This window comes from Nyctibius grandis, chromosome 6, assembly GCF_013368605.1.
Source record: "Nyctibius grandis isolate bNycGra1 chromosome 6, bNycGra1.pri, whole genome shotgun sequence".
Lineage (NCBI taxonomy): Eukaryota > Metazoa > Chordata > Aves > Nyctibiiformes > Nyctibiidae > Nyctibius > Nyctibius grandis.
Window position 1 is genome coordinate 79494552 of NC_090663.1, and position 18918 is coordinate 79513469.

Sequence of the window (18918 nt, forward strand, 5' to 3'; positions counted from 1 at the left end):
CTGACATACCTCTTAACTGAATCTGCAGAATATAATTAAAAAAATACTATTTTCTGAAATGAAATTTTACAAAATAATGAGGATTTATAATTCATATTTTTCCTGATACTGAGCTAAGTTTTGCTATTTGAGATTTCAATGTTAATTCATGGTAATTCATAGCAAATTAGTAACCACAGAGCTACGTTAATAGACACTAACTGGGACCAGAATTTGGCCCTTGATTGGTGTAGTTGTATGTGCACACGTGTGTGTGTGCAAAAATGTGATTTGATAAGAACTGACTGTGTGCTTACCGAAGTGCATAGTATGGGCTACTTCTAGCTTACTAGCACAGTGAATTTGTCCTTTCTCTTTGAATGCTTACCCAGCTGGTGTTCATACAGAATGAATCTCAAAGATATGTGCAGCACTGGGCTGTATTTTTAAAGGTAACTGGTTAATATTCCATTTTTTATTAATGCAGATAATGGGTTTTCTACAAAACAAAGGAAACAAAAACTGGCTAAAACGAACAATTCCCATATTCAATATTATAACCCTGAGAAAAACCAACACAGCTGGGATTAGCATTGCTTCTTTGGAGAAGTCTCGTACAGCACAGTAGCAGCTTTTTGAGGTGTATGATTGTATAAAAGATTCAGAAGAAAATGGCTTTTATGGAAGAGAGTAATATTCCTATCTTCACCTTTTTAAAATCAAAACAGGTTATGACAGAAATAATAACACAGGCCAGAAGGTTTACCCCGAAAGGATTGATAGCCAGCCTGTGTAATAAGCTGTGGCATCTTCTCCTGTTCAGTCATTAATCTCTACAGAATGCCATGAGCATGCTTTAATTGCTTAATTATGACATAATGTGATGGCCATATGTAATTATTCTCCAGCCATAGCAATGTGCATCTGGGGTGGAAAGAATGTGTACAAAGCCTAAAGCACCACTTAAATCTCCCTAAATACCAGCAGCGCAGGCAAATTTCATCTGTGATTTGCAATATTTTAACCCTGTGTGAGGTGTCGCAGCAGACAGGGACTTTCTCCTCCATATTTCCATATATATATATATATAGAATGACTCAAACTTTAGCACTGGTAAGATGCTATGAAAACTTTTTTTTTTTTTTAAAAGAAAGAGAGTAAAGACAAATTACATTTGCCATAGGATATTCTGAGTTATATCTGAGTACAACTGCATGCAAACCAACTGGACAATAGAAGTGTGCCTTAGCATAGTTACAAAAAAAATCCAAACCCAAGCAAAAAAAAAAAACAAAAACAAATTAAACCCCAAAACTTTAATGGTGACAACTGGCATAAAAGGAATTTGACTGAAGTGCTGAAAATCCAGACTTCCCCCTAGTCTGTACTTACCCCTCTTATCTATACTATCTTTAACAAGACTGCTCAAGTATGCATTGCCATTAACAACCTCATCAACCTCCTTTGATGACTTCACAGGTTATGACCAGAAATAAGAGAAAAAGAGTTGGCACGTATAGATACGTAACAGTTTTGCAGAAGATTACCTACTTCTTGCATGACACAGTCCATTTTTTGACTTTACAGGAAAATTTTAGCAGAGGATTTTACATACCATCATTGGAAAACAAAGATTTGACTTTGAAACAGGCTCTAACAAGACTGAAAAGGAGTTCTGAGTACTCAACACCTCTGACAAGACCACCTTACATGTTCTGCTCCCTCTAGCTTTTGCCGGTTTTATAATACCAGTCATATTTTTAAGATTTGCATTACTCTAAGTGCTGAATCTGGACAAATTCTGTCCAAGAAAAACAAAGTATGTTCCTGAGCCTAAAAAATATAAAACAAAACCTGAAAATATTTTTTAAATAGCTGCGTATGAAGGAAAAAAATATTTTTATCAACCATTCTACTATGAGGTACTGAGTGAATGACAAAGACTAATGGAAGAGATACTAAAGCAATTCAACCACACTAAAGGGATCGAGAGCACCCTGATAATTTCTGATTATGGGATGCAATCATTCATGCTTTGTATGGATTTCTTTTTTTTCTAAAGGAGCTTGTCAGAAATAGTTTCTTAGAGTGAGAGTGAATAGAATTAAAAGCTTCATTGTTTCACAATTTAATAAATGGTAATTTTGGATGCTTTTCAAATATTTGAAGATGCCAAAACATAAAGTTTCTATTTTTGGCTTGTAGCTAGTTGGAAAGAAAATATTACAGTATTTTATACACACTTGCTTTGCCATAACACAGATCTGTTTTATTTTACTTCCTTTTTTTTAAAAAAAAAAGACAATCACAGTGATATTCTCATGCACTTTGAAGAATGAACTGAGGTGAACTAACAAAAGTAAATAAAGGAGGTACTTTTATATCCTGTTTTGTAAGTTTGGAAACAGTGATACAGGTGTTTGCGGTCACAGTAGTGAAATGTGATGGGACTACCTACGTGTCCTTCCGATTAATAACTAATACGAATCTGCTTTGTATTCCATTTGCAATAAATCAGTCCTCAGTGGATAATCTTCAGCTTGTCACTGCCACTCAGCATCTTCATTACTCTTGTCTGTGAAACTGGGAATGGCCAGTGTTCAGCCCAGTGCCCAGTTATGTTGCATCAACTAATCTCTGCAAACCATTTGGCATTTAAAGCAAAAATGCCCAATTCTAACTTTTTACTGGTTTTCTGAATGGGATAAACTTTACGCTTTGCCTCCTGTAATTTTTGTTCTAAACTGAAGACATTAACTGACCATAAATTTACCCAAGGAACAATGTTGGCTTTCAGTGAAAATTGCTTACTACATGAAAAGAAAGGAACACAGCAGCAAGGCAGGTCGTGGTTTCTGTTGAGCATTCAGGGGTGTGCGGTGTCTCCAGTAACATGTGTATTAGTGTGTTGGGTGATATTGTACCTGCTCAGCTAGTTTGTTATAAATGCATCCAAGGCTGCATAAGCAGTCATCTAAACTACACTTAGGTTTGAAAAGCCATTTAAGGTTCAAAATAAGGTACTGAAGCCTTTCCCAAATATACGTATGCTATCACCAAATTAACACTATCCACTAGTTTGAACATTTTTATGCAAAAAAGTGATACTGATTTCTAGATTTGCCTAGCTTAAAAATTAAAGATGACTAAAGCTGCAAAATACAGTCTGTAATTTTTTTAGGGTGAGTGGTTGCATATGAATGGAAGTGAAAAAATAAATTTATTATTTAACTCTGCCTCAAAGTCAGCCTTCGTAGCAAATTGGTTAACGATGTTTGAAAAGTCCATCTTCCTCTTCCCCACCAATTCCTTCCTGAAAGCTCCTTCAATTAATATTTAAGAAGTCTGTCAGCCTCCAAGAACAATAGTTTCTAGCTTCTTCAGGAATATATTTTAAAAGATTTGTATTATATCTATTAACTATATCCTTCACCACAAGGCCTCAACTCTAAAAGCTATGCTAAATAGAAGAAGAAAGCCTTTCCAAAGGCTACACGAGCTGATGGCAGTCAGTAATGATGATCATTCACAGCCTATGTCATATTACTTTACGCAGAGAATGTATATATAAAGACTGCCAGCTGAAGTGCTTAATCCATTTATGATACTATTTAGAGTTTCAGGGTTTCTTTGGTTTCTTATTTCTTTAATTCGTCTACCTCTACACTTATTGAGAAATATAAAACTAGCCTATTAACAATGACACTCGTGCAAGTTAAACTTGTTTGCTTTTCACTTGGTGAAAAACTAAAATAACACTGTAACTCTACTTGTCCTTAATATAATTCTAAAAGCCAATAAACAAAAAAGAGCCAGATTTGCTGAAATAATTTAGCTACATATATACAGCTGTCCTTTTGTGTCTTACAGCTTCATGGTATGTTGGTGATGGACACTGGGGGTAAATAAAAAAATCTTCAGGCAGGGTATGAGGCAGTATTACATACAGCAACAGTAAGCGACCTACCTAATAACTGCATTTGTAGAAGCATCAGCATCTGAGGAGTTTACGAGCAAAATATCTGTCCCCGTAGGAGCATCCTCCGGAACAGTGGCAGAATACATGTTAAAGGCGAATGTGGGGACATTGTCATTGACATCATCCACTGTGACAGCAATGGTTCCAGTGCCAGTGAGGGCAGGAGATCCTGCAGGAAAGCGGGATATAAGATGCTAGAGGTTACAAATATCACTATGTTAATCCGAGGTCTGCCATCCCCGATTTAAAGCCTAGTGCTTGAGCATGTCATGGTTCACAAAGCAAGAAAACCAATTTGATATACAGAAGAGGGTCAGATTTGTTTCAAAGGCTTCTTGACATAAAGTACAAGTTGTGAAAGAAAAAAAAAAAATAGCTGTTATTTTTCTTGCTCCATCTAATGCCAGAAATAATTTGTAATACAAGGTCAGCGGAAAAAGATGGTCTTGGAACCGCTCAGAAGCCTTCCTGTAACAATTAGGACCAATTTGGACATGTGGTTGACTTTCCTATTTCTCTAAGGGAAGACGTTCAAAGGTGGCACACCGACAGCCACGAAAACTCTAGCCCTCAATTTATTTATCTGCAGAACAAATAGAGTGGAAACAGCGGCAAACCCCAGCTTTCCGTGCGGTTTTTCCACTGCCAGTCGCACCCTTGACCTGGGGAGACCTTCTCTGAGCGGATGAGAAGGTTGCACAGTCTCCAGCCCCGTTCAGACTCGATTTCTCTGTAGAAGCAATATAGCAGCAAATAATGCTTGCTCGGATAAGATACTGGCTTATGGGAAATCGGACTGAACTTATTTAACCTACAGCTTTCATCCTCCTTGTTATTCTAACACTTAACTCTAATGAGCAGAAACAAGTGAGAAATAGCATGTTTATTCATGTGCAATCTCTCAGTATGTACTCTCTTAATCTTTTCCTTTGTCAAATCCAAAAAAAGACAATGAAGAGTTTTACAAGTTCATGTTAGTTTTGCCAGCCTGTTACACTTATTTTCAGCCAAGAATCAGCAAGACATCTCCTGCTAACCAAATTCTTCTCTGAGAGTCCCTGAAAAAAATGAGATCCTTCCTTTCTTTGAATCCATAACAAAAAGGAGAAAGTGAGAGTGATAGTGGAGCGTAAAACATATAAGTTATGGCTCCTTTACCTCAAAAGACAGATGATGACCATGCCTGTTTTACCCAAAATTGTGTCGCTTTCCCCTTCAGTCTCAAACAGATACAACAATTCAACATTTGCTGGACTGGGAAAAAAAGCGATGACAAGGAAATGCCTTGGGCCAGAGACTGGTTTGAGTCCCTGCCACAAGGCAACAATATTACATGGAGCTGTCATTTGATGAAACACAGGCAGCCCCCATGTGACCGCCCTAGTTCTTCCAACCCAGCAGATGATCGGGTCGCTGCTACCTGAGGTTATTGCTGGACCTCAACCTTAGGGCTGGGAAGGAGGCAGGCTCTGCTCTCGGGTCTCATGTGGTCCTGGCAAGGGTTCCAGACATCAAGCTCTTGTACAAAAGAAGAAATAATGACCCATTTTCCCACATGTTAACCCTTGCGGGTTGAGGAAGTACCACACTGCATTGGGGGAAGAAGCTGGGAGCAGCTTCTGCAGGGGAAGAAGGTTTTTCACCATGGGGAAGGAGGTTTTTCACCATGAAATACTTCAAAGTAACTTGTCTTAATGCACAAACGGACTGAACGAAAGAGCTTCCAATGGAAAGGTGCTATAAATCTCTCAAGGCTGACTTTGAAGCCTGCTGATCAGACGGGACAGATCACAAGGCCAAGGAAAGAACATGCAAGCCAAAGAGTATAGGTTTCACACCACGGCCACGCACAATGGAGGCCTTTCTCTGCTGTAGTCTGAGGTAATTCATTTTGCCAATTAATATACTTTCAGCCAGGAAGGTTACATTAAGGCAATAAGTCTGACTCATTTTTTACTCTTCCCTCCCCCCCACCCCAATTTTGTCATTTAGCCAAAAACATAGAGATAGAAAAGACTGCAAAAGTGTTCTTGATTGCTGAAATATTGCCTGTGGAGTGTTTATTATTACTGCATTAAATGAAACAGAGTCCTCAGCGATGTTTGCTGCATGTGTCATCAAGCTCTGGCCTTCCAAACACATTTAATTGACATTCATCTCGCAGCTAATGAAATGAAAGTTGAAATTTGTTAAGTTTCACAGGTGATTAAACAATTTATACATAATTCAGAAATTAATCTTGTGTAAGTCACATTCAAAGAGCATCAGTAACGCAATTCAGTCTGGAAAAGAAAGCTAACTCACAGCTCAAACCTGAAACCACGCTCACAGGACTGGTGAAGAGAGGAGAATGGGAAGAACGCGTTCACGTCTGCTGGCAAAGTACTGCGTGGACATACACTAACAGCAAAACGCTGCAATGGGTTTGTTCTTTCTCCTGCACAGCTATTAAATCTTTGGTCACACAATGGAAATGGTCAAAAGGGATGCCAGAGGTAATAGCTGCTTATGGGCTATGGATATTCTCCTGCTCAGTGTTACACTGATAGCAGCAGCTTTTGACTCAACCAGCCCCAGCCCCCTTTCCTCTCTGAGGAATCTGAAGTTGCAGGGTACCAAACGCACACCCCGAGGGTCAAATCCCAGCCCTCGCCTCAGCCCCCTATATATTCCCTGCCATTATTCTCCAATTCCACTTCCCCACTGGATGTGTCTACAAGGCACTGTACAGCGCAGCACGAATGGGTTTATATCAGTCTCAGAGAAGTGAACATACCAGCCAAGGTTGAGCACCATACTAATAAAATTAGCTAGGGTAACGTAAGTAACCCAGATCTCGTTCAGCACTAGCTTGTGGCTGCGTTGCGCTTGCAGAAACATCCCCGAAGTCCAATATTAATTCAGCTGTTTGTAACATCCCAAGTCACTGCTCTTCAGTTCAAAACCCAAAGTCTTTCTCATTTTACTTAGATGGAAAAAATCACTTATTTATATTGGTTTCCTGTCTATGCAGTTATTCAAATATGTTTTTTTTCCTCTAAGTAAAACATCACGTCCACAAATTTACTCCTTTATTCTATTACACTGAAAGATAAAGTTGCAATTTCAGAGAGTCCTCAAAGCTTTTATTCACTTGAAATTAAATTACCAGCTCACATTTCTGCAGTTACTGAGAAATATAAGAAGAGGAAATTACAAATGAAGTAATTTTCTATGGAAAAGAAATAGCTCTGGGCCAAATTTTACCGTCCTCAGTGAACTTTCAGTGAAAGTTGTGCTTGCATAAGGACCACAGAATTTGGTCCCTGGTAATAAGTAGGTTTCATAAAATGTACATGTCATATTTGTGGTGAAAGAAGTAGTTTCCATGGTCGGGCTGAGTTCCCAGATTTCTTAGTTTTGCTTCGATAGCAAATCTTCCCCAAGTCAGTAATTATTATTATGCTAGAGCATCATCTCTTTTTTTTTTTTCAAACTGCACTTAATATTTTGCATAAATAAGTGTAGTAAATTTTGTGTACATTCTGCAACATTAGCCAAACACTCAAGATGCCCCCAAACTGCCTTTAATAAACCAGATACGTTACAATCTATATAAAATTCCTGTACACAGCCACACAAGCCTCTGAGTACTCCTACAAACAGCCCTGAGGGCTAAAGCCACAAAGAAACATACACTTTTCCCTTAGTGAACTTGCACTAAAATTTCTACCAATTTTTCGTAATAGTCTGAACTATTTTTCAGCAGAAGCATCAACTAGTTCTTTGTCAGACACCTCTTATTTAGAGCATTTCTCTAGTGTTATACTACTATGAGGTTTTTGTCAAATCCCAAAATAGTATGTCTCACAGAAGCTTAGGATACCCATGTTTAAAAAAAAGTTTTCTAGAAAGGCGGAGGAATGAAAGAACCATCAAATGATTAACAACTGGAGAACATAAAGTTAACTATGCAAACTGAATGGAAGAAATTGGGTTGACTGTTCAGTGAAAATCAAATCTTTAAAATTTAAAAGACAATTACATTAAGATATTATTATTATCATTATTTTGAATTTCCCGTCCCTGTGTGCTGTGGTCTGTTTCTATGAACCGAACAGTTTATTTTCTAGGTGACAGCTGTACATATACATTAAGCAGACAGTCCCACAAACGTCCACACGTCATTGTCGAAATAAAGATTAACCTGGGATAGTGTCAAAATAGTAACACTGAGTTCAGGAAGAAAATTGCTTCCCACGGATGTTCTTCCAAAAATGTAAGCTTTTTGCTTACATCTGCAAGTAAACATGTGTCTGGGATGAAGAGAAGGAGCAGACCTTGGGAGCCTGCTCCTTGGAGGCCCACAGTGGAGGATGAGTTACAGGGCGAGGTTACAAGAGGCCACCTCGGGCTTGGCCAGTGCTGGGGCTGTGGCTCCCCTCTCTGCATGGGACATTTGAGGAGTTGATGTGAAGAAAGGGCTGTGGGGCAGGCAGACAGCAGGACAGGGGCAGGACCTCTCCTCTCCTAGCAAAGCAGGACTGGCAAAGACCTACAAGCTAGTCTTCTGCTCCATTCACCAATGCCTGTTTGTGGCCGATTGCCACAAAAATATGATGATATTGGAAACATGTCCGCTTAGAAGTTTATAAGGAGCCCTCTCAACTTTTTCCTCCTCACCATCCAGGAGAAGGGGGACGAAAAATATTGGCTACATGCAGCAAGGCAAGTAGAAGAAAGGAAATTAAATGCAGGAAGGTGACAGTGGGGAGAAATATCACCTAACTTGACAATTTCTACTTCTCAAATACAGGATAACCAGCAAAGAGAGGACAATACTCATTTCTGGGTGAACTCATCATCAGTCACTCATTCCCCTAATTTGTGCTAATGCTTATGAGCCACGAAGTCATCCACAAGGGATGCACCTGAAGACTGCTTTCACTTTCACCTTGGCCTACTCATGCACCCTTAGAAGAAGGGAGTGCCACTTGCTATCTTCATTCACCCTTGTCCCAGGGAATGGGAAAGATAAGCTGTCTTGGCTCCCTGTAATCCCCAAACACATGGCACCATCTGCTCCAGTGTATGCTCAGCTCTCTAAACCGTAGCTGGGCACCAGGACGAGTGGGGAATGATCAGAGTACTCAGTGGACTGGAGTAGTAAAAGAAAACAATCAAGGGAAACTTGCAAAGCCATTTACGTTCTTCAAGGAAGCTCAGGAAAAGATGATGTTATTGGAAATTATCTTGGCTCTGTGGTACTGTATGGCTCACAGTAAAAATGAGAAATAGGAGAATGTGTTCAGCACATTATCCACATATTGTTTGAAGCTTTAATGGCTCTTGGGTCCTGTCTGTGCCATGGTTAGCACAGCAGATACTAAAACTATCATTCCTTTCAGAAACCAGGAACTCAAAGTTTTTGCCAGCATTAAAATATCACAATTAAGTGCTAGAAAACTAACAATAAACTTAAGCAAAAAAACTACAGATACATTTCACTAAAATGAAAAAAAGGGATTAAAATTAAGTAAAATGAATTTAAATGACTAATCAAAACTCATACTGCAGGCAGTTTACCATGTTTTGTGGTAAATTAAACACATCATTATCCTGAAAATTGCAAAGCGATTTAACAGAAATGGAATTTTTGCTTCACTGAAATGTGTTGCTTTGCAACAAAACGGATTCCACTTCTCCAGTCAAACACTCGGTGAATGAGTCCCAGGACTAGCACTTGTATGTGTTATTACAGAGAATTAACTTTTTCACTTAAGTAAACAAGGCCTTTCTCACAATAAAGCGGCCAATCTTTCTAAATGCATTTAAATGCAGACAGAGTGTGCTGAGCCTCACACAACTGGTGAGTTTTAAAAATAAGTATGGAGCTAGAGGAAGTCAAAACACAACTAGCTTGAATTAAGCTTTGGATTTCTAGTGCACAAGAAGCTTGATTTGAAACGTGGATGACCGTAAATTAACTTATTTACTGGGAACACAAAAGAAAGTGCATATGTGAAATGAGAAAAAAAAAATATCTTCTTACAAGACTGCACCACAAATATTTGTCCTGGCTAGATACGTTGATTTTGTTGTTTTCCTCTTACTCAATTTTTCACTACAGGCTTTCATACTAAGTCTTAAAAACCTGGTGAACCTGGTATATTTTGAGACAAAAGCTGAAATAAGTAGTTAATAAACAAACATAATAAAAAGCTTAGAAGCTAGCCCCACTCTCATTCAGTTCAGCAGGTGACTGGTGAATGAGATCATGCAGGAACCCAGATTTTCCAGATTTCTGAGTGTGTCAAATCTGAGTTTTTCTCATAGTTAGGTACAAAGTAGTAGTTGTTGCCAAAGCTGATTTAACAGAACTTGTACTTCAAAAAAAACAAGGGAACTGTTGGGATATGCAAGGATTATCTGACAAGAAAAAAAAAAAAAATTTTTCTGTACTGCATCAGATATTAGAAAACTCAATATCCTCCCTTCATCTACCAGCCTAAAGAAGCTGGGAATGAACAGACCTGTTTGGGAACACAAGCCATCAAAAGTAAAAAAAATTCACTAGACCCAATTCACTTGTCCAACCTTGTTCAAGCAATGACATGTCCAGCCATGCTTAGGCTGATGCACGAGCACAAACACACATACTCACACGTGTGCTGACAGTGCAAAAGAAATCCTTGTCCCAAACAGCGATGCAAGATGGGATCTCTCATCTGGTTTTATCCACATGATTTTTAAACTAGGATAGTTTCCTATCAAAAGTCCTGACTGACTGCACCCTATGAATTCACCAAGCTTTGCAGTTCCACAACAGGGGTGACATTACATTGCAATACATTTAACATGCAGTTGAAAGGGTGGGACTTGTACACACATACAGAGACAGTTTTAAGTCCTCGGGTGTATATACATTTCCCTATCCCTGTTCTTGTCCTCTCATCTGCTCATCAGAATGAGTTACCTGCAGCTGTTTACCCAGAGACGAAAAAAATGCTGTTGCACTATTACAGAGCTGGACCTACTGGAACACGGATACAGACCAAGAACAAAACACACGCAATAAAGCAAAAGTATAGTATATATTCAGCACAACTTCAAGCTGTTCCATGTAACAATCTCGTTCTACAGATACACATGCACATTACCATAAACTTATCACTTATACATCTAGAAAATGGTAGATAATCATAGAATCATAGAATGGTTTCAGTTGGAAGGGACCTTAAAGATCATCTAGTTCCAACCCCCCTGCCACAGGCAGGGACACCTTTCCACTAGACCAGGTTGCTCAAAGCCCCATCCAACCTGGCCTTAAACACTGCCAGGGAGGAGGTATCCACAACTTCTCTGGGCACCCTGTGCCAGTGTCTCACCATCCTCACAGTAAAGAACTTCTTCCTAATATCTAATCTAAATCTCCCCTCTTTCAGTTTAAAACCGTTCCCCCTCGTCCTGTCACTACTTGCCCTTGTAAAAAGCCTCTCTCCTGCTTTCCTGTAGGCCCCCTTCAGGTACTGGAAGGCTGCTAGAAGGTCTCCCTGGAGCCTTCTCTTCTCCAGGCTGAACAGCCCCAACTTTCTCAGCCTCTCTTCATAGGAGAGGTGCTTCAGCCCTCTGATCATCTTTGTGGCCCTCCTCTGGGACTTGTTCCAACAGCTCCATATTTTCCTCCAGTTTAGCATTTTTCCCCATTGCTGCTTTTGTTTAGCAAATTTCAAAACGTGTGAAGGGAAGGCTGAAAGAGTCCTGCTCCATCACCCACAGTGTAAGGTGGATACGGGGTTGACGACATAAGCATTTGCCAGTTAGCGACTTGCAGCTGTCAGATTTCATTCTCCTTCCATGAAAGGCACAAGTATTAATCCCATGTGCTACAAACCCCTTTACATGCACTTGTAATCCATTAACTTCAAAGGTATAGGTCATTGGAGGTGGTGCTCGGTACAGAGACAGGTATCACAGGTTTCTTAGCCAGAACTGTGCTTAATCTCAGAGCAAGGAGCTGCTTTCTTCCACTTAAGTTTCAGAAAATGAATCTTTAAGGAAAATTTTTCACTGCTGAATATAACGCTCATAACAAAACCTGGCAAATGACTGGTCGTAAGGGTGCATCTCCCCGTGCCCACACTGCAGGAGGTTCTGGGAAGGGAGGCATGACCATGTGCACTGCCAAGGCCTTTGGTGGCAGAAGTAAGACTTAAAGTGGAACTGCAACTTAAAAGAAAGGTAGAGGCATTTAAAAAAATATTTTCTTAAAACCACCAAATTACTTCTCCGTGTTATAAGTTATTGCTGTAAACAGAAGAAACAGAGAAGCTGGCTCCTGCAGGGACTGCTGACTAAGGCAATTTTTGACTGCTTGTGACTCCTGAATATCCCACAGCGAAATTCCTGTAATGCATGATTTTGAATTATGCTTTAAAAACACCCTGTATAAATAGTGAAGATTAACCCGCACGATAAGTGTTCAGGCCATATGTGCGTGTTTTACTTGTTTTATCCTTGCAATTAAGGCTTCCTGAAATTGTAGCTTTGTATTTGAAGAACGAGCTAGCAGACTTCCAATTTATAAGGTATAATGTTTAATTTTAAAAATGGTTTAAGATCACCAAGACTGGAAAAATCCTACTATTTCTCAAAGGGTGAGAAATTGCATAGCATAATGACTACTCTAGTTATCTTATTCTTCTGCAAACAGATTACATTCAGTGAACTCATTAGCACATTTGAAGTAGAATTTCCTATAAAAATGATGTAAGCAGGACAATAATTTAAAATTAATTTTCCTTTAAAACTTCCAAACAAATCATAGCAAGATGGATGAACGAAGAGATAAGAGAGGAAGTGTAAGAGCCTGAAAATTTACACACTGACAATTCTTTCTTCCTTGAAATTTTTGATCGTCTACTAAATCCTACATATTAAGCATTATATTCTAGCTTGTTTTCCAGTTTAAATAAGTCTACCTGAACGTTTTTTTCAAAGACATGTATTTGCTTTTTTCCCCCTCAAACTAGCACCAAGAAGTCAAGAAATAATAGTAAAGGAAAAAAAAAAAAGCCAGGACAGCAGCAAAGACAGCTTGAAGATCTGACAGTCATGTTTTCATTCATTTGGATCAATACTGCACAATGTTTTTCTGTAGCATGGCAAAATTAAATTAAAATTGAATTGCTCTGGCATATTTCATATGTTCAGTTCTCACTTTCTCAACACTCCCTCTCTCTATCTTCACAGCAAACTTTGCTGCTAACAGTGCCCAACTGACTGTCCAATATACATTCAATAAAGCTGTATTGCAACAGTGGTAGGGCTGAGAGAAGTAGATCTTAAGCTCATACATGTGAGATGAGACTGAGGATCAGGACAATCACTGGCTCGTTTAATGAGCTTCACACTAATTTGAGCAGGCCCCTAAAGTGACTGCATCCCACTCACATTTGCTACATATTGCGGTAAGTGCCCATGAGTCTTTTGTGAACACTGGAGTGACATTCAAGAAATCAACACAAGATACAATCACGCAGCTTGAGGCAACAATGGTATTTCAACCAAAGCAAGAAAGGACTTTTTCCCAACTGTGCGATGGAAATTTCCATCCCAACGTGGATGGAAATAAAGGAGAAAAAAATATCCCTACCAAGCAGATAAGCTAGTTGAACAAGAGTGGTAGGAACTTCTTTGAACCATGTCTTCCATACACTACAGTGCGTAGTATAGTTGATCTCAGCTTACCAAAGATCAATACTTTCACCATTTATGACTGAAAATGTTTCAAACTTTAATCACATAAATCTGTAATCCTGCATTAAAGATGATGCTAATTGCTTTGCATTAGATTAACCCTTTAAGAAGGAGCAGAAATCAGCTTTGACAGTGCAGCTTTGGCTGCACTTGCATCAGCTTTGGCACATGCATCCCTGGCAAAGCTGATATTTGTAGCCCGTTATTTCTATTTTTTTCCTTTGTTCTTTTTACAAGGTTCTTGTAAGAAACTCTGAATGATGAGAAACAACACTGAATTACTGGATATTCCTGTTTACCTCATTAGTGATGAGGTAACTTGATTGAATAAGAAAGACCATCACCTAAACTCAGTCTTTTCAGGTGGCATAAAATTATGCTCCTTGAAAGAGACAACAACAATTCTCACCAACATTTATGACTAACCAAAAATTCTTAATGAACAATGATGTTTCTACCAATAGGCTGGATTTCTTTTACTTATGAGGGATGCAAAGAGGCAAAAGATTTAGTTACCTAATAAAAGCTGATATTTTCAACTATAATTCCAAGAATGTCTGCAGAGAGATTAAAACTTTTGGCTGTGTTACTACATCTCATCTTATGCTTTCCTAGACTCTAGAAGAGGAGAAGTACATTAACATCATTAGGATTCTGCTTGTCTCTTAAAAAAAAACAGCCAACAAAACACATATAGGATTTGCATCCATACTGAGGTAGAACCTATGGAGTTCTCCTCAATACCATTTGGACCTGAACAACATTACTATGTTTTTGTGCCGATAGTCTGCAGGTTTTTATATTGCAAAACACAAACATGCACACACTGTGCTTGATGCCCCCCTCCCATGTCATAGCTGTCTCTCTTCCAGCACCCCAGTTTCTGAACCTTCTTGCCTCTGTCTCTGTCAATGCAAAATCTCTGAAGACCTGTTCCTAAAGAATAATACTTCTAAAGGCTATAGTTTAGCATCTGGTCGATTTTTTTAACATACATTAATAATCACAAATTAGAAGCTCTTACAATTATTTAAAATAATTTCTAATAACCAGAAATTAGAAGCTCTTACATTACTTAAAATAATTTCCCTTCTTTTTCTTTTGTTGAATGCAGCGGAATGGAGAACAGCTCACCCAACAAACCTCAGCTAGAAGCAGTTTATCTCATCCTAAATAAGCCCATCAATGACTCGCTGGATTCTCCATGAGCCCAACAGAGAGCAGAAAGTGCATTAACACACGTGAGAAATGTTTGAATGGAGAGACGTGCACTTAAATACAGGACTTTCAGAAAAGCCCACAAGTACATCTGAACTATAGAGAATGAACATCTTTAACACGTATTTCTAATTCTGCTTGCCTTGTCCAAATAAAAATCCACCATCAGTTTGAATTGGTTTGAAAACTGAAGTTCTGTCCATGATTTTAACTTGAGTGAAAAACTTTGTTTTCACAAATATTTCAGCTTGTGCTGGCCAGCCTGAGCCCTTTGCCAGCCTGAACATACGTCTCTCCCACACCGCACCCCAGAGAACACAGATGCTTGGATTTAGCCCAGAGGCTCTTGCTGAACTATTTTGAAAACAGTGATCTAATAATGAAGGGTGAATTCCAAATAGAAGACTAAACCCCTCAAACGGTATTCTGGGGCTGGATTGTGCATCTCGTGGGGCGGTCCTCTGAAGGGATGGGCTAAAGCCCTCATCTGCTTTGGGGAGTAAATGTGTCACATCATATGACATGCATACACTTTCTTCCTTGACAATTACTCTCTAGAGGACATTGGACTGACTTTGCCATAAACCCGCTTCCTAAATAGCTTTTTGAGCTTTTGTCTTCTAGAGAAAAATTTAAAAGTGCTAACAGTTTCTAGGCTCTGTGAAAGGGTAAGATCCTGCTATTAGCTTCCCGCAACTACAAAAAGCCACTCTCAATTCTCTTCTCTTCTGATTTTTGATGATAGTAAGACAAAAGTAACACTATGAACTCCCTGATGAGCCTGTTGCCATTTCAGTTCTCCCACTGTGTGATTTAGAAATAAATTTAAAAATCATGCAAAACTACTAAAACAATAGTTTTTGTACCAGTATTAAAAAAGCAAAAATAATAAAACTAGTAAAACAGTAAACCAGTAAAACTAGACTTAAGTAGACAGCATTGACACGAGGAAGAGCTTCCACAAGGCCAAGGAAATAAATGGAGCTGGGACAGAAACCAATATTCATTTTGAAACAGCTGTGGCATAAAACAAGACTGTAGACGAGAGCAATCATTGTCTAAACTGCTAATCACCAAGGTAAGCATATGTCAGCTTCATTTAGCTCACGATGCCTGAAGTGACGTGTATATTTAGATATAGCACAGCAAGCATGGAAAACAGGACACTTCTAACTGAAATTTGTGAGTGGCTTGTTTGTTTTGACAGCACCAAGTTTTTAAAAAAGAGCTGAATTTGTTTTAAAAATACAACTCATTCTTTTAAGGCAACATCTTTGCACTCTGTAGACTGCCTGCTAAGTAGGAGTACAGTGTATGCTAAGAAAACAGGGTAAGTATAAATGTCTTTATGCCCAGTCACATAAATCTCACAGCATGTTAACCCTCAAAAGTCTTTCTTACCATTACTAGAAAATACAGTCATCCTTTACTTGTCACCCCAAACTGGGAAATATCTTAATATGTGTTAAAAAACAAAACAACTACATTGTCAGATTTAATTTGATTTTAGGATTGAAGGGAACCAAAAGCCTATCTCAGCATAGAATTCCTGAGAAGGATATAACCTCTCTGCTTGGTTGCCCTCCTGCATTCTTGAAGGAAAGAATGCATAAGTCCGAGGCCAACATCTTCTAAAGAAAAAACATATGGTTTTTCATACAGGCCAGGGATGTATACAAAGAACAGCTAACTAAATATAATAATCAGTCCACTGATTCATTTCTTTCAGAACTATTTATCTAAGTCAGTAAATAGATTATTTAAAAAAATAATTAAAAAACCCCACAGGAACACAGCTTCTAATTAGAAACATCTCATTTTGATTTTGGTTTTATTGTGGCAACGTGCCATTCTGACCAACCAAATCAAGAGACGGTGGTTGCAGTTACTTAAACAGTAGTCCTGGGCAGCTAGCAGGTTTCCAGATGTGCTACTCGACATCCCTGCAACCAATAAATAAAAGGAGGAGGACTGTTGGAATGCTAACATTTTCTCCAGAAAATTGCTCAAAGAGTTAATGACAGGGATGATAAAAGCAGCTGCACCAGTTCTTGTCATGGTGCCAGAACTGAATGTTTACTCAGTGCTGCGTCCCCACCAGATGGGGTGAAAAAAAATTTAGAAAGTCTCTTTTCCCTCCCATTTTGCCATGAAGAAGGGTATAGAGAAGCAAAACAAATGATTTATGTGGTAGAAACAGACCCATAAAGACACATTCAAATAGTTGCATGTAGGTTTCTTGGCGTTTATGTTAGCAGACATTTTGGGGGAGCATCTGCAATCTAAACACTATCATGTTATTCCACAGTCCATCATTTTGCCTGTCATTGTATTTATAATTCACGCACTCTGGTCTTACAGCTTGTGCTGCAGAGGGGCTCTAAATTGGAATGGGTAAACTTTGGAGTTAAGTTGTGTTTTATTTCTCGATCAAAGCCACAGGTGTGCGGCTCTGGAAGATGCTGAATGTTCCTAGTGATGGATGCTTTGCGTGTCTTTGTAAATCCCCACTGCCTAGAGCAGCAGTCTGGTATCTGAGACCCAGCAGAAGTTAGAGCAGGGTGGAAATGCAGAAGCGAGGGAAGAGTGATGATAAAACAAGGTTGAAATCAAGAACCTTTGTGCAGACTGTCTCGTGGAAACTGGGCACGAAGCAGGCTGCATGGCCACAAATCACTGAGCCAAGTGCCAGAAAATGTTTTATCAGTCTTTTCCTTCCCCCAGAGAAGAGGGAAGACTCTCTGATGACCCAAGATCTACCCTGAGGACCGGGTGGAGGATTAGCAGGCAAGGCCAAGGAATAGCTGGGCCAGAGCCAGGACGACGCATATATCATGACTGATTTCTCTGGGCCTGGGGGAGCCCTTGCTTGGGAAAGCGTTTTTTCAACAACTGCCCAAATTTCCCTCACCAGCACATGTGGTCCTGCCAGTGGACCCCATCTGACCTGCCCAGCATGCTCACAAGCAACTCAACTCTTAATAACTCAACAACTCTTCTCACATGCCAAGGACTGAAATCTGGGCTCTGGAAGAGCACACCTGCATGGTGTGATGAAGCACAGAGATTTCTCATGCAGCCTTGCCAGCCAACGCTTCACGTACGTGGGCTGCTGCTTCGCGATGTCCTAATCCTTCACCTGCTGCAAACAGAGTCAGTGTACGTGCTGCCAATACCCGCTATAAAACCTGTAAGGTATTGAGGATGAAATAACATATGTTTTTTTTACCATATGTTACCAGCCATTACCAAAGCGCCTGCCCCTTCTGAGGCCACAGATTGTCTTCAGTACATTGCACTGTCACCTCTAGATAAAAATAATGAAAAATTAAAAATTGTTCTTCTTCCATCCACTTCCCTATACACAGGCTAGGATAACGCTGTAAGAGCCACAGTCACAAGTTTATCAAGTGATAATAACCATAAGAAAAGTAAGAAATCCTTGATTATATATAGAGAGATTGGGAAGACAGCCAAAACCAAGCTGAGAATCCATCAGTTCCTATGTCTAAAGGTACTTCTAAGTATGTATTGTGTCTGCTGCCTTGAAAGAAAGGGAAGAATTGGCATAGACTTCTACAGGAGCAGGATATCATCCTTTAATGTTTTAAACCAGTCAGTGTAGCCTACAAAAATTGAGATGCAGATCCTAAGAAAGATGGGAAGCGGGTTGGACAGACAGGATTTTGCCCTTTGTGTGCTACCCAGACATTTGCAGAGTTAACTGCATTTGGATGTCTACCGTGATTTTATCTGTAAAAAAACCCGAAAACCCTAAATAAGATGCACCATATATGGCAAGACTGTTGCTTGGGCTGCTAAAGACAATCCGAAAGACTGTTTATTACAGCAAATAAAAGCGAAACTCGAAGTGCAAAGTATAATACCTGTCCCTTGATTTATTTTCAAAGATAATATGCAGGTGGATAATTTCAGACAAGTCTGCTTTCTTCGACATTTTGGCAGCCACAGAGCACTACAGAGGAGCACTACCTGCTTTGCAC

General features: G+C 39.3%; 1 protein-coding gene across 1 annotated transcript in view; it reads right to left on the reverse strand.

Annotated features, from left to right (window-relative positions):
• Positions 1 to 18918, reverse strand: part of FAT4 (FAT atypical cadherin 4) — a 145578-nt gene that overhangs the window by 36484 nt on the left and 90176 nt on the right. The window contains exon 7 of the mRNA XM_068404183.1: positions 3947 to 4127. Coding sequence (XP_068260284.1) covers positions 3947 to 4127 — 181 coding nt within the window. The remainder of the gene's footprint in view (positions 1 to 3946; positions 4128 to 18918) is intronic.